Below are 12,773 nucleotides of genomic sequence, written 5' to 3'. Positions count from 1 at the left end.
GTTTATGTTCTAGTTAAGTGTTTATGGCATTGGCACATAAGTTTGAGATACCAGCGTATCTTATGAGTGAGCATGATGGATACCTTAGTAAACGAGCACGCCTATCATGGGGCCTTACTAGTAGGTACTACTAACAGTCCAAAAAGGGGCAATTTATAAGGCTGGTTGTATACGCTGGGACAGTTCACACTCCAAAGGCAATAGCTTGGCTGAATTCACATACGATAGGCTCATCATAATTATTATCTCTCATACAACTGTTGTACAAGCAGGACGTCTCGACCCAATGAATGTAAACATGCAAATCTCCCAAGTTTTGAGCTTTTTCATGACCAGAAGCAAATGGAAGCAACGCTTACAGGAACCCAGTCCTGCATATTCGACAATCATACAAGCATTAACAATAATCCTCTAGCGCCAAGTTCCTAACAGCATCTTGTGGCACATGTTTTTAAAATGCAGCACCACCCATACCTTCACCAGCCAGGTTCTTCATGCTCTTCTCGCTCAGGTCACTCCGCATCTCCCACGCTCGCGAGTCACGTTCGAGTCTATTCCACGTGTACAGACTTTTCCGTAGCCGCTCTTGCTTCGCATGCAGTTCATCTCTCAACTTCTCCTCCTCGTCCTTCAGCTTGCGATAATGTGGCTCAAGTTCTCGAGTTACGCCAAGAGCGAGAGGCGTCATGGAAGGGTCCAACTTGCCGCCCGGGATGATGGGGGGGAGTGTCGCAAGCATGGATTGCGCCAAAGTCTGCCGTGCGCTACCAGCATGTTGAGCTGATGGCCCAGTCGGAGGATTGAACGGTCGAGATTGCGTCGTTGTCGAGGTTGACGATGTATTTGACGGAGTCGCACGTGGGCCAGTGGGAATGGCTGAAGGTCCACTGGGAGTTGAAGGAGTTGGTGAAGGTCCTGAAATGTGTCTTGCTGGCGCTTGATTCCAGCCACCTCTGCCTCCTCGGGGGGCAAACCCACCTCTAGCTGGAGGCACATAACCTCGTGGGCCAGCTGGGGGAACGGTGGGGCTTGTGGTACCTGAACGCAGAGGAGGAGCCGTAGGTGTCTGAGTCCGAGCGGGAGGAGGCAGGGCTGGTGAAGATACTGGCCCTGCGGGGTTTCTGTTTGCTGCAGGGCCAGTTGGAGGAGCTCTCAGCGCTGCAGGGCCTCGTGGTGGTGATCGAGTGGGGCCTGATGTGTTTATATCGTAAGGTCCAGGCCTTGGTGTCTCCCTTGGTGGTGCCGCACCAGCCATGGCATGATGATGGGGAGACTCTTCTCGGGACTGAAGTGGTGAACGAGCTCTCAGGGAACTCGGTCGCGGTGACGATCTTCCAGAGGCTGACTGAGAAGTGATCGCAGATGAGATTCCAGATTCTCTCGGGGGGCTGACGCGCCTGTATGACTGCCATCGGTCATTTCCGCGTCGACTCATGGAACGCGAACGTGGTCTGTATGAGCCACCACGAGGACCTGTCACGGGAGACCGTACAGGAGGAGTTCTGTCGCGGCGAATCACACCAAATGGAGACCTAGATCGCCGCCTTTTGTCAGTTAGTCCCAGGCTATCAACATGGGGCAAGTAAATTCACCTTTCGTCACGCCGCTCAAAGTCACGACCCCTATCGCGTACTCTGTCACGGTCCCAGTCTCTATCTCTGACCCTCTCACGATCGCGGTCCCAATCTCTGCCAGGGGCAGGGGACCGGGGCCTTTCATATCTATCCGCTCCACGTGGAGGAGAAATTCTCCGGGATAAACTACGTCGAGGAGATGGCCGCCGCATAGACCTACTACGCTCTCGCCGGCGCGGACTCTCGCGTTCTCTTGATCGCTCTCGCCGGTATCGGTCTCCTCCACTTCTCGACCTACGACGTGGTGGATATCTGCCCGGCACATAGCTATCGGATCCAGAAGGAATTGGACTCCGGGGACGTGGACTTCTAGGTCGAGGGCTCCTTGCTCGCTCTCTAACCGGACTTCTAACCCGCCTAGGCGACCGGTCTCGAGGAGTGGGCCTCCATGACTCTCCAGCGCCGTATCTAACGACTTCCCCATCATCAAACCTTTCTTCATGTCAGTGTTCGATCGGCAATCACGAGGCTTTGTGGGTGTGAAATAGAGAACGCTATGAAAACAAAGAAAGAAAGGGGGGGAAGAAGAAGAAAAAGAAAAGAAAAGAAAAGACAAATGAGCGAGGTATAATTGGCGTACTGTGGCCTGCTAAGCCGTCATGATCCCTGCCAATTTGTGGCAAAGGTCATACCAAATATTGTGCGACGGCCAAGATCAATAGGAAGGCAGGAGTACAGTCTCTGTCTTAATCGATCCTAGCGGAATCTCGGGTATTCCAGCGGAAGGTCCAGAATACTGTGATAATACGGCCAGCGTCGCTTGACACGCTTCCAGGCTTCAGTCCCCCCAGCATTCCTATCCATCCTCGCCCTGACAAGCCTGTGGATTGGGACGAAATGCCGGCAAAATGGAAGGGAACCCAGCAGTATCTCCTAGGGTATGGGCTGGCATGGGTTGATCGAAAGTTCTGCCTTCCCAAGAACATTACAATATGCATTCAGGGTAGAAATCCGAACAACAGAGATACCGAAGCGATATGCTAAATGTGGATGGGAGTGCAGCCAGACCATCACCAATATCCCCATTGGTTCACGGCCTAGTTCATGAAGATGGCTTCGCCGTCCGCAGATGACCCGGTAAACCTCGTCAATGTACCAGTGTCATCGAACAATCTGCACAAGCTCGCCAGGCGACTGCTCGAACTCGGATGTATCTTCGATGGTTTCTTGAGAGTCGCTTCCGCTTTCCTCCATCCCAATATGGCCATCCATCATACAATCGCTCAGTTGGTCGATAGGCTCCCGTGTAGCGTGTTTCGAGGGTATCGACGGGTGGTGCTAGAGATGCCGAAATGGTGTCGCAAAACGATGGGAGGCGTAACGATGATGAAGACCAAGACGAAGAAGAACGCAAGATGCAATAGGCACATAGAAGCAAACGATTTAGGACTCACCTTCGACCTCGGTCGCGATCCATTCTTGCCTTAGTCAAGGATAGATATGATGCACGGCAAGTGCTTCTGTCGATGCGTTGTAATTTGGCTTTATGAAAGCGCAAGCACGCGTGCGAGTCGCAAGTTGGGTCAGTGGAGTTTCCAAAAATCGAAGACCAAAGCAGGGAGGTCGGAGATTCAGCATCCCGACTTCCGTGACTAACCTCCCTACCTTAGGTAAGGTACCTAAGGTACGAATCCTCTAGAGGGCCTTGATCCGATAGCAGATAAGCACAGTCTCACTGGAGACATGCACATACCACACACACTGTATTGCTTCAAGACCAGGAACATCAAAGGTCATATCCGTGCGACAGTTATTAGGACTTCTATAGGTGATAAATAGGGCACTATTACAGAGGCACTGCCTAAAGGTATATAATAAAGAACACACGTAAGGAAAACAGACTCTATCTCTGGTTGCGCTACTCACAAGACCTGCTAGAGCAAGAACATTACCCCTAAACAAGGGAACACCCAGCTTCTCCTAACTTGTAACTAACATCGTTTCCGAGACCGCATCTATGACTTTTCATCTTCAGTCATATCAGCATCTGCTACTTCTTCGACCCTCTCGAGAATCCAATCCCGCGCCTCCTTGGCGTGATGCGCCATCATCTTGTTCAGACCAAACATTGGACTACGAACGACTGTCCCGAAACGTCGCTTGTTAACTTTTCGAGTCAGATCAGGATCAGCCCAGCATGCATGATCGCCTGCAATGTAGACTCGTGAGTTCTCTTTATACCACGACGATAGATCTGAATCAAACTCTGACTTGACTGGCCTGAGCGTTCCATTGGCGAAGTTTACCACCCCAGAGATTCTAGACTTGCAATCTATCACGTTTCAGAAAACAGTTGAGATAGAGGCTCATATCAGCAAATCGACTTACCTCGGTTTATGAGAAGGACTTTGACTCCAAGATATGCATTGCCAACGCCCATGACGAAAATGTGATTGGCATCATAGAGCTGCAAGTAATTGTCCCACAGGTAACACACCAACGTCTGGATCTGTTCCGAGAGAGCCTTCTCTTTGAAACCAGGTACATAAGAGTCAGATTCCTAAACCAACGGTTAGAGATCAACCACTGCTAATAAATGTGATCACTGACCTCGTCGTGGGTGACATAGGCTGGAATATTAACGTCCATGACACCGAACTTTTGATCAACTGCCCAGTCAATGTAGTCTGTTACGCCATCAACCTATTCTTATCAGTTCTTGCACCGCGTATTATGTAAAACATCTACTCACCACCCAGGCATTGTGAGGATCGACAGATCTGTCTATAACATCTGGCTGAGCCAGAAGCTCGGGACTAAGAGATGATGTCAGTGGTCAAGACACAACCTATAGCCCTCTCCTCATACAATTGACTTACGGATCGTGAATGATAATGAGAACCTTCTTTTCCTTGTGGAGGCCTGGTGTCACTAGGACCTGGTTCTCGTATGACTTGTATAGATGCTCGCGCTGGATGTAGAGAGGTATCATGTTGTGCTTTGCTTGCAGAACCTGCCTCTGAGCGTTTCTGATCACGTCGTGCAGGCGGCTGGATATCGTTGGCTGGATGTCGGTAGGAATGCGAACAATGCCTGCCCTCATACACTCCCAATATGGGGCTTGATGAGCTTGAACTTTGGCAAGTATGCGTGCAGCCTCCTTATTGATCTTAGGAATTTCCATCTTTGGTGGCGGTTCACCCATGAGCGTCTTCGCAACGGCCACTGCAGACACTGAGATAGCCTTAAGATTGTACCCTCCCTCTAGACACACTGCAACCTTTCCGTCAGCCAAGGACATCAACATGTGTGTCATATGAGCGTAGCAGCTGGGGGAAACGAAGCAGCCCCCTAGCTCATCGCCATCAGCAGCATCAAATCCCGCAGAGATAACCACGAGATCCGGATTGAACTCTTTGGCGATAGGCATCACGATCTTCTGGAATGCCGCCATGTATTCCCCATCGCCCATGCCTTGGTCGTGCCAGCCGATATTAATGTTTTTACCAAGGCCAGCTTCTGTTCCGCATTTGTCGATTCCACCATCCGGTGTCATATCATTGGGGGGTTTACCGGGATAGAAGAGACCGTTCTGGTAGACGTGGAGAGAGATATATAAGACGTTTGGGTCCCGATAGAAAATGTTTTGGACACCGTTACCGTGGTGAACATCCCAGTCCAGGATGAGAACCTTTCGGCAAATGTCTGGATAGTCCTGTTGGCAGACCCTGACTGCTACTGGAACGTTGTTGAAGAAACAAAACCCCATTGGCGCATCAAACTCTGCGTGATGGCCTGGTGGCCTGATCACGGCGAATGCGTTCTTGACTTGACCAGTCACGACGTTCTTGCAGGTTTCGATGGCTCCCCCAGCTGAAAGTAGGGCGGCCTGATAAGACATACTACCAACATAGAGAGATTCCCGCCCTTGATCATATTGCCTAGTCAGTTCTCGAAGCTCGGCCGAACTTATCTTGTCAAGGTTTTCTACCCATCTAAAGTGATCAGGATGATGGGCGAGGCAAATCTCCTCTCGGGTGGCAGCACGAGCAGGTATGCGCCACATATAACGCGTGGGACACTCCCGCATGATTCTTGGCAACTCTGCCTCGGGGCCTGTATAGACGAGGCCAACCTTCTTGAACGCCTTGAATATCTCGTGGATACGACGGGGATCTTCAGGATGATGTGCGTTGGGTGAAAAGTCCGCATTCATATGCAACTTCATCCGGTCATCGTAACAGCAGCCTGTTGGCAGCAAACCTCTACGGCGCATCTGGTCGAAGGTTATATCTTGAGGTGATGGATCTTCATCGTCCTCGCATGGATCCTCGGATGCCGTATCATCGTCGTCGATGCTGGTGTTGCTAGTACGACTGAACCCATTAGGCGCTTCTGCATCCTTCATTGGATGATCAACAGCATCTGTGATGTTTGTCTCCATGGCAGGCAATCTTCAATATCCTCACTGAAGGTCTGACGACCCCAGGAGTTGCGAATATGCTTGAGAGAGCCAAAGCCTATGGATCACTGAAGTAAATAAACACTAGCAGTTGGATCTATAAGCAAGTTAGGAACGTTATGGCCGAATTTGAGAGCAACTGTTGACCATCGTTATCTGGGAAAACAAAGGAGGTGCCCGAGGACAAAGGAAAGCTGCGTATTAGCGAAGTGAATTACATGAGCCAAAATGATATACGGCTAGTCATTATTTTCACAAGCGTATAACATCCTTGATTTACTTGGCACTCAGGCACACGCAAGGGCCTTCTGCCTATTTTTGCAGAGCTGAGTGCATCAAAGCACTTAGAAGGATGCGAAAGATGATGATGCCAACACGAACAAAACACTTCACTTACCCTTGCTAAGTATGGCGCGATCGCAACAGCGAGGAGAGGTTATGAAGACGTGAGAGCATACGCTAGACTCTTATAAGGAGATTCTAGAGAAGTTTGATATGAGTAAGTCTAATGCTGAGTGGTGGGTTGAGATGCGCGATCGGGTTTAATCGCGGTGGTCGATATTAGCTCTGAGATTAGATGTATGAGATGGAGTGGAAGGAGAAGTGAGGCTCAGCTGTGGAGGTTGATTTTGGCGTGCGGGCTCCCCTGTGGTTTCAGGCGCTACTGGCCACTGAGTGACCCGCGGCCGACCTCCATGGATAAGGCAACTAACTTTCGAAGTTAGGTACCTTACCTTACCAACTTGGTGGGGACTACTGCTTGGCCGCAAACAGTTCATAATTAGGTTCCTTCTTTGATTCATACCTTGCGTAGAAAGGGCATTGTTCCTTACATATGTACGTTGGTTTGGACTGCGACTGCTAAGCATTCCAGATTTCACAAATAGTATCTATTAACGGCAGTATTCACGATCGACCGGGAAAGGTACTAAGTTAATGCACTGGCGAGACCGTAGCATTCAGCATTAGGCGATTCAGGAGACACTACGGCCAAGTACTCAATGAGAGAATCCATTTCTAATATACCTAGGAGAAGCCTTGGGCTTAATTTCGACGCTATCTGACGATCCACGTGCAGCAAGTAACAAATACTGCGACCATCCGTAAACTTCGTGGTTAACGAAAGGAGCGAGAATATGTCCATCGACAGCACTCAGGCCTAAACGAACGAAACCATATACCTACCCTCCATCCTTGTCTGTCGCTGGACATCTTCTAGATAAGATCCGTCATCCCCACGAGGCGAATAGTGAGATGAAGACCGAAGCATCCGAGCCCCCCCTGGCAATGTCCCATCCAGACTGGCATCACTTCCAAACTTGACGCGTTCAGCGTCGCGCTCATCATCCCAGTCAATCACACCTCCCAGGCCATCCACAGGCAAAGTAGGCATGTTCAAGGACCAATGTCGCTCGTCCAGGACACATTGTGTTGACACCGAGATAGATTCTTGGTCGAAAGTGAGATTTGGTTGAAGAGACCGAGCTTCCGCAATGAGGCGTTTTCTAGGGTAGCTATAGATGTTCTCAAACAGATGCATGAGATCTTTAGGGCCAAGTTTGCAGTAAGTCTTTACAATACGGCCCCAACGACTCTGATCCCGCCAGCCTCTTACCAAGGAGTCAGATCGGTCGACAACATCATAAAGATACGAATCGCAACCCTCCTGATGGCATATCAGTAATTAGCCCCGAAAGTCGGAGTACAAACTTACATATTCGTCTTGACTAGGGTCAAGCCGCGGGCAGAGATAGTGGAGGACGACATCCTTCATGGTTTCAACCAGGTCCATCAGCTCTATCAGCTCGCCTGTGGAGTATAATCGAAGTTGACTCAGTCTAACGTCATCCACACCTGGCTCTGGAAGCCCAACACGAGGTCGGGGGATATCTCCGTGAAAGTAGAAACCATAGAGCCACCATCGATACATGGCTCTGCGGAACCTCTCAGCCTCATGCTCGCGAAGCAGACGACAATTTTCAGGCTCGTGAAACCATCTCATCTGAGGGAACCTGGCTTGCCATCTCAGTACAAGGGAACAGCAACTGAGAATTGGCTTCAGATCGTTCTCAGTCAGAACAACAGTTTTCAATGATTGAGCACGGGGTATGATGGGTTTGCCTGGCTTGTCCAGCGTGATGAACCCTTCAACAGCGTCCACTGATACGGCAGGCTGATGCTCTGAAAGCGGAGCTAACACCACCCCAGTGTCTCCGAGGAATCGCCTAAACACGACTCTACGTGGAGCATACAGTCCACCGCGGGAATCGAGATCCTCAGCTGAAGCCGTATAAACCTGGAGGAGCTCATCAAACGGACTGAACTCCTTGACGAGGACAGGAAGTAATATCGAGGCCTTTCTCTTGTCAAAGAGTTCGTGTAGCGTCCTGTGAGTGGCGCAAAGGTTGAAAACACCATCCAGGTCTAGTTGTTGATAGATGTCCAGAAGGATCTCAGTTGGAAGCTCAGTAAGGCAATGGTTTTTGGGCGTTTTCGGTGCCATTTTTACAGACGTCAACTTGATCGGACGTCTTATACAAAGGCTTTGGGGATAGATGGCAGGTATATTCGGCCGAATTGTAAAGATTGGGTTTTGAGTGGACAAAATATCTGCATGTAAAGACGACAACAACGGTCCTCGTCCGTATACCACGTACGCGATTATACAATTTCACTACAGAATCAGAGTCGCCGATTTGATGGGTGCTATGAGGAAGTTAGGCATAAAATTATGCCTGGAAAGGAGAAGAGAACGGACCTGATAGACTTTGCATTTTGTTTACTTGCAATGGTATTTTGGTAGATGTTGTAGAGGAGGCAAGATTCAAGAAAATCAAGTCGCTGTATCCTCGAATTGTAGTCGGCTTCGCCGTGAGAGAGTTGATATGAGAAAAGTGTTGTAACAAGAGCAGCCTGGCCCTCGTCGCTTCAAGGATCTCACTATTGAGTCACCTAAAGCATCAATGGTACGGGGCTTATTGTTCAGCCACCGCAGCACTGGGGCTTGAGACGGAAGTAGAGATGCACACAGGCATCGGCTTTTGGGTAACTGTGATTCTCATGGCTGTATTCAAGTGCAATGCTTGTCTGCAACATGCACGGATTGAATATACAGTGAGGATGAGGATGAAGAAGGAAAGGGGGACGACTGATATTAGTAGGTCATGACAAGGTCGCGACTTTGGGTTGCGCATAGATAACAATCTGCCGAGATTCATCCGGGCGGGCTAAGTGATGATGCGAGCCTTCAAGCAGGCCTGACCTGACAACCCTGAACTGAAACTCAGTGTTTTTTATTGCCTTTGATTAGGTACTCTATAACTAGGCGAGTGACAACTTAGGGAGGACGAAATAAGGCAAACGGTGTCGTTAACGGTAGCTAAAGTATAATATTCTCTCTTTTGGCAAATAAAAACGCAGTATGACCTAAAACTCCAACACCCCGTCCCGGTGTTCAGATCCAATGGATCAAGCCAGTAAGTACTTGGTTATATCGGCAGGTAACGTATCAAAGGTTTTAGGCGAACAGCATCTTGGTATCAAGCTCATCCTTGGCCGGTCGCTGGCCGCCAACAGATCGCAGTCCGAGGTCGCCCTTCCTGACCCGTCTCTCCACCTCTTTCTCTGCGCGAGCGTTGTGTCGCGAAGCCTTTGTCCTTCGAATATCGGCTCGGACCTGATTTGGTGACACAAACTCCTTGTTTTCATAGATAATAGGTCCCCCAAAAGAGCCCTCTTGGATCACGATCGGCGTCAAAACGAATCGGGGGCCGATCTCGACCAGGTTGATATCGGTATCTGGCTTGCCAGATCGAGACTTAGTTGTCTCTTCCTCTTCCTCACCCTCCTTGGCTGTCGCCTCGACCTCGTTGATTTGATAGTTGCGAATCCAGATCTTGCCATCGACAAAGCTAAATCCCATAACGTGGTCGATAAAAGGCTTGGATTTTCTTGCGCCTTGGGGAACGCCGAAAGTGTGGAGGAAGAGCTCCTTGATCACTCGGAGGTGAGGCTGTTTGTCGAAAGCGCCGTCGAAGGAGAGAACGGGCCGCGAGCCCTTGAGACAGTTACCGGTGAAATGAAGTTCCTCCATGGTGTGCACTGTTAGGTATTAGCCTGGGTAAAAGCATCGGCTGGTGTCAACTCTTACAGTTCTGGAGGTGGAACTTGATGGTAGGTCCGTTAGGGACTTTGCTGAGCCAAACATATAGATCCTTACCCTTCCTTGCTTCGAAGAAGAGCACGTTGTTGCAGTTGTAGAGCTCAGCCAGCTCGTTCAGTTCGTACAGCTTTGTCTTGGAGTCGAATTTTGCATCTTTTCGGCTGTGGGGGAGCATCGCCGCAATGTCGTTTAGAAGATGGCGATGTCTTGAGAAGGATAGCGATGTTAGTGGAATGCGCCCTGCATCAAAGTCGTGGAGCTTCCTACCGGTAAGTGACGCCTCTAGAAGAGAGGATCAGAACCCTCTGCTTGTTCTTCTTGACGCCATTGCTAGGCGCCTCGGCCTTTGCAGTGCTGGACTTGGAGATAGACTTGTAGACAGCAGCCATTTTGAATGAACCCCAAAGTCGTGATTGAGATCGGTTATCGAAAAAGCTGTGTTAACTTGGAGATGATTTTACTGGACCAGGCTTTGCGACGCGGCGGACAATTTTCCAAAAAAATTTAGTCGGCTGAGTCTCGATAAGAATTGAAAGGTCGCGATAAGAGAGTGGGGGTCCTAGAGGTATCGAGGTGGGGCCGCGACACCGCTCTAGTTAACAGTCGAGACAAGCCGGGCCAGGGGACTAGGGGGGGTCCTCTAAAGTTCAGGGGACATGCAGTAGCACATGTTTTCCGAAGTAGACAGGCAGAACCACTCAGAAAGCTATGTTTGATCTAAACCTTAGGAATGCATTGCGTGAGACGAGGATAGTAGAGCAACAAGACCACCATGCCTAATAGTAGATGGATAAGGTAGCCCACCCATTACTTCACCAAAATCAGGTAAATATCTATTGGCACCTAACTAGGGGTTGCATTCAGTGTGATGAGTTTGATGAACTGCCCCGCTACCTGAAGACCCTGAGAACGAGCTGTGCACTAGCTACTAGCAAATGAATTCGATACGAAATCACCCACAGGACCAGTACCTGTTCACGTCCAGTCGGATCTGATCAGCATGACGTGGAGGCGTACACGGATTGTGGCGTTTAGCTCGAATGCGGTACAAGCGAGGTGATACAGAATGGAAGGCTTGGGGGGACAGAGACACAGCTCATTAGAGGGCGAACATTAGAAAGAATTCATTCAGCTACGTTAAGATGACCGTGTCGCAGCGATCGTTGGACGCATCAACCCCAAGACAACCATCATGACAAAAAATAAGAACAAAGGAAAGCCGAAGTAACCGCGCCTTCTGATATCAAAAAAAGACGTATCACGATTCCTCGCCTCCTCCACTCTCCTTTGGCGAGGAGCATTTTCGGGGACAAACGAGACGCCAGGTATCCCAAACCCCCAAAGCCCTATATCCGTCTGCAAACGGCTCTGCGAGGAATTTAACAGCACTTTCCGCCCTTGGTAGCATCGTCGTCGGCAGGCTTGCTTAGGGAGATATTGGTGCCTGCGCCTATGGTGGCCTGAGCGCTGTCACCGCTGTCAAGGGCCTTGCTTGAAACAATGCGATAAATTTCTGTCCATATTGTCAGTTGGAGCCACAGAGGTTGAGGAGACCGGGTGAATAACGAACCAGTCAGAATGTTCTGGAACGCAAGTTCGACGTTGCTGGCATCGAGGGCAGACGTCTCGATAAAGGACAGGTGGTTCTCGCCTGCAAAAGTGTCAATAAGAGGGACCCTCCTGTGTCAAGTTCGGTAGGATTTTCGTACTGGCAAAAGACTTGGCCTCTTCGGTGGGAACAGCCCTCAGGTGTCGCAAATCGCTCTTGTTTCCAACCAGCATAATGACAATGTTGGCGTCGGCATGGTCCCGCAGCTCCTTGAGCCATCGTGTGACATTTTCGTAGGTCTGGTGCTTGCTAATGTCGTAAACGAGGAGAGCACCGACAGCGCCTCGGTAGTAGGCGGAAGTGATGGCGCGGTATCGCTCTTGGCCAGCTGTGTCCCAAATCTGGGCCTTGATTGTCTTTGAGTCGACCTGGATAGATCTGGTGGCGAACTCGACACCGATGGTCGACTTTGAGTCTAGGTTGAACTCATTGCGGGTGAATCGACTGAGAAGGTTGGACTTTCCGACTCCAGAGTCTCCGATCAGGACGACTGCAGGTTCACAATGTCAGTAAGGGGCGGTCGCAAACGTCGGACCAAGCGTGGCCTTTAAGAGATGGTAATGACGGCACCTTTGAAGAGGAACTGCAAAGGGGGCCCACAGGTCAGCAACTGGCGGGACATGAAAGACTAAGGAGGGTAGGGAGAGGGGCAAGACGTACATCATATTCGTCGTTGGCCATGGCTACGGTGGTGTTGCTTCAGGGATATTACTGAGGGGAGCCAAGTTGGTGTATCGAAGATGAGGGTGAGGTTGAAGGCGGGTGCGCTGGCGCTGCAAGAAAGACAAGTCGACGTCGTTGAGGTGTGGGATGTGGAGAGGGAGAGAATGCGCGGCTCTGGCGATAGGCGGTTGTTTGTACCTCGACGTACGTCCAGTCCCCGTGCCGAGGGGTAAAGACTGGGCTGGGCTGGGCTGGACTGGCAGGGCTAAATTCTAACTGGAGCTACCCTCCACTGGCTGCCTG

At 50.2% G+C, this 12,773-nt stretch overlaps 5 protein-coding genes across 9 annotated transcripts; all 5 read right to left on the bottom strand.

The window, feature by feature from the left end:
- Positions 1-189: 189 nt before the first annotated feature.
- On the bottom strand, positions 190-3,155 carry FVEG_11340 (hypothetical protein). 3 transcript variants are annotated; one of them, XM_018900565.1, is made up of 3 exons: positions 2,215-3,155; positions 1,593-2,066; positions 190-1,544 (listed from the first exon to the last, which is right to left on the bottom strand). In XM_018900565.1, the coding sequence occupies exons 2-3, from the start codon at positions 1,784-1,786 to the stop codon at positions 452-454; spliced, it is 1,287 nt and encodes a 428-aa protein (XP_018758857.1). In that variant the 5' UTR covers positions 1,787-2,066; positions 2,215-3,155; the 3' UTR covers positions 190-451. The 3 variants fall into 3 exon arrangements, with proteins under 3 accessions (XP_018758857.1, XP_018758855.1, XP_018758856.1); XM_018900563.1 differs by having other exon boundaries at positions 3,029-3,155; XM_018900564.1 differs by having other exon boundaries at positions 190-1,532; positions 3,029-3,155.
- Positions 3,156-3,366: 211 nt separating this feature from the next.
- Positions 3,367-6,652, bottom strand: FVEG_11339 (histone deacetylase 6/10). The gene is made up of 6 exons (XM_018900562.1): positions 6,434-6,652; positions 4,454-6,133; positions 4,327-4,390; positions 4,185-4,277; positions 3,963-4,134; positions 3,367-3,906 (listed from the first exon to the last, which is right to left on the bottom strand). The coding sequence occupies exons 2-6, from the start codon at positions 6,016-6,018 to the stop codon at positions 3,590-3,592; spliced, it is 2,211 nt and encodes a 736-aa protein (XP_018758854.1). The 5' UTR covers positions 6,019-6,133; positions 6,434-6,652; the 3' UTR covers positions 3,367-3,589.
- Positions 6,653-6,974: 322 nt separating this feature from the next.
- FVEG_11338 (hypothetical protein) lies at positions 6,975-9,239 on the bottom strand. 2 transcript variants are annotated; one of them, XM_018900560.1, is made up of 3 exons: positions 8,795-9,239; positions 7,751-8,742; positions 6,975-7,702 (listed from the first exon to the last, which is right to left on the bottom strand). In XM_018900560.1, the coding sequence occupies exons 2-3, from the start codon at positions 8,537-8,539 to the stop codon at positions 7,196-7,198; spliced, it is 1,296 nt and encodes a 431-aa protein (XP_018758852.1). In that variant the 5' UTR covers positions 8,540-8,742; positions 8,795-9,239; the 3' UTR covers positions 6,975-7,195. The 2 variants fall into 2 exon arrangements, with proteins under 2 accessions (XP_018758852.1, XP_018758853.1); XM_018900561.1 differs by having other exon boundaries at positions 6,978-7,702; positions 7,751-8,710; positions 8,795-9,176.
- Positions 9,240-9,318: 79 nt separating this feature from the next.
- FVEG_11337 (hypothetical protein) lies at positions 9,319-10,728 on the bottom strand. Its single transcript, XM_018900559.1, has 3 exons — positions 10,466-10,728; positions 10,187-10,404; positions 9,319-10,137 (listed from the first exon to the last, which is right to left on the bottom strand). The coding sequence occupies exons 1-3, from the start codon at positions 10,585-10,587 to the stop codon at positions 9,554-9,556; spliced, it is 924 nt and encodes a 307-aa protein (XP_018758851.1). The 5' UTR covers positions 10,588-10,728; the 3' UTR covers positions 9,319-9,553.
- Positions 10,729-11,019: 291 nt separating this feature from the next.
- FVEG_11336 (Ras-like protein Rab-11A) lies at positions 11,020-12,705 on the bottom strand (the record flags this gene model as incomplete). 2 transcript variants are annotated; one of them, XM_018900557.1, is made up of 5 exons in its annotated part: positions 11,020-11,711; positions 11,769-11,849; positions 11,908-12,297; positions 12,378-12,390; positions 12,468-12,705. In XM_018900557.1, 5 exons carry the CDS (start codon positions 12,486-12,488, stop codon positions 11,578-11,580), a joined length of 639 nt encoding a protein of 212 aa, XP_018758849.1. In that variant the 3' UTR covers positions 11,020-11,577. The 2 variants fall into 2 exon arrangements, with proteins under 2 accessions (XP_018758849.1, XP_018758850.1); XM_018900558.1 differs by having other exon boundaries at positions 11,551-11,711; positions 11,769-12,297; positions 12,468-12,488.
- Between the last annotated feature and the right edge of the window lie 68 nt (positions 12,706-12,773).

The sequence above is a fragment of the Fusarium verticillioides genome, chromosome 9 (assembly GCF_000149555.1).
Source record: "Fusarium verticillioides 7600 chromosome 9, whole genome shotgun sequence".
Lineage (NCBI taxonomy): Eukaryota > Fungi > Ascomycota > Sordariomycetes > Hypocreales > Nectriaceae > Fusarium > Fusarium verticillioides.
The sequence above is the reverse complement of the archived record's forward strand: the minus strand, read 5'-3'. Positions and strand labels throughout refer to the sequence as shown.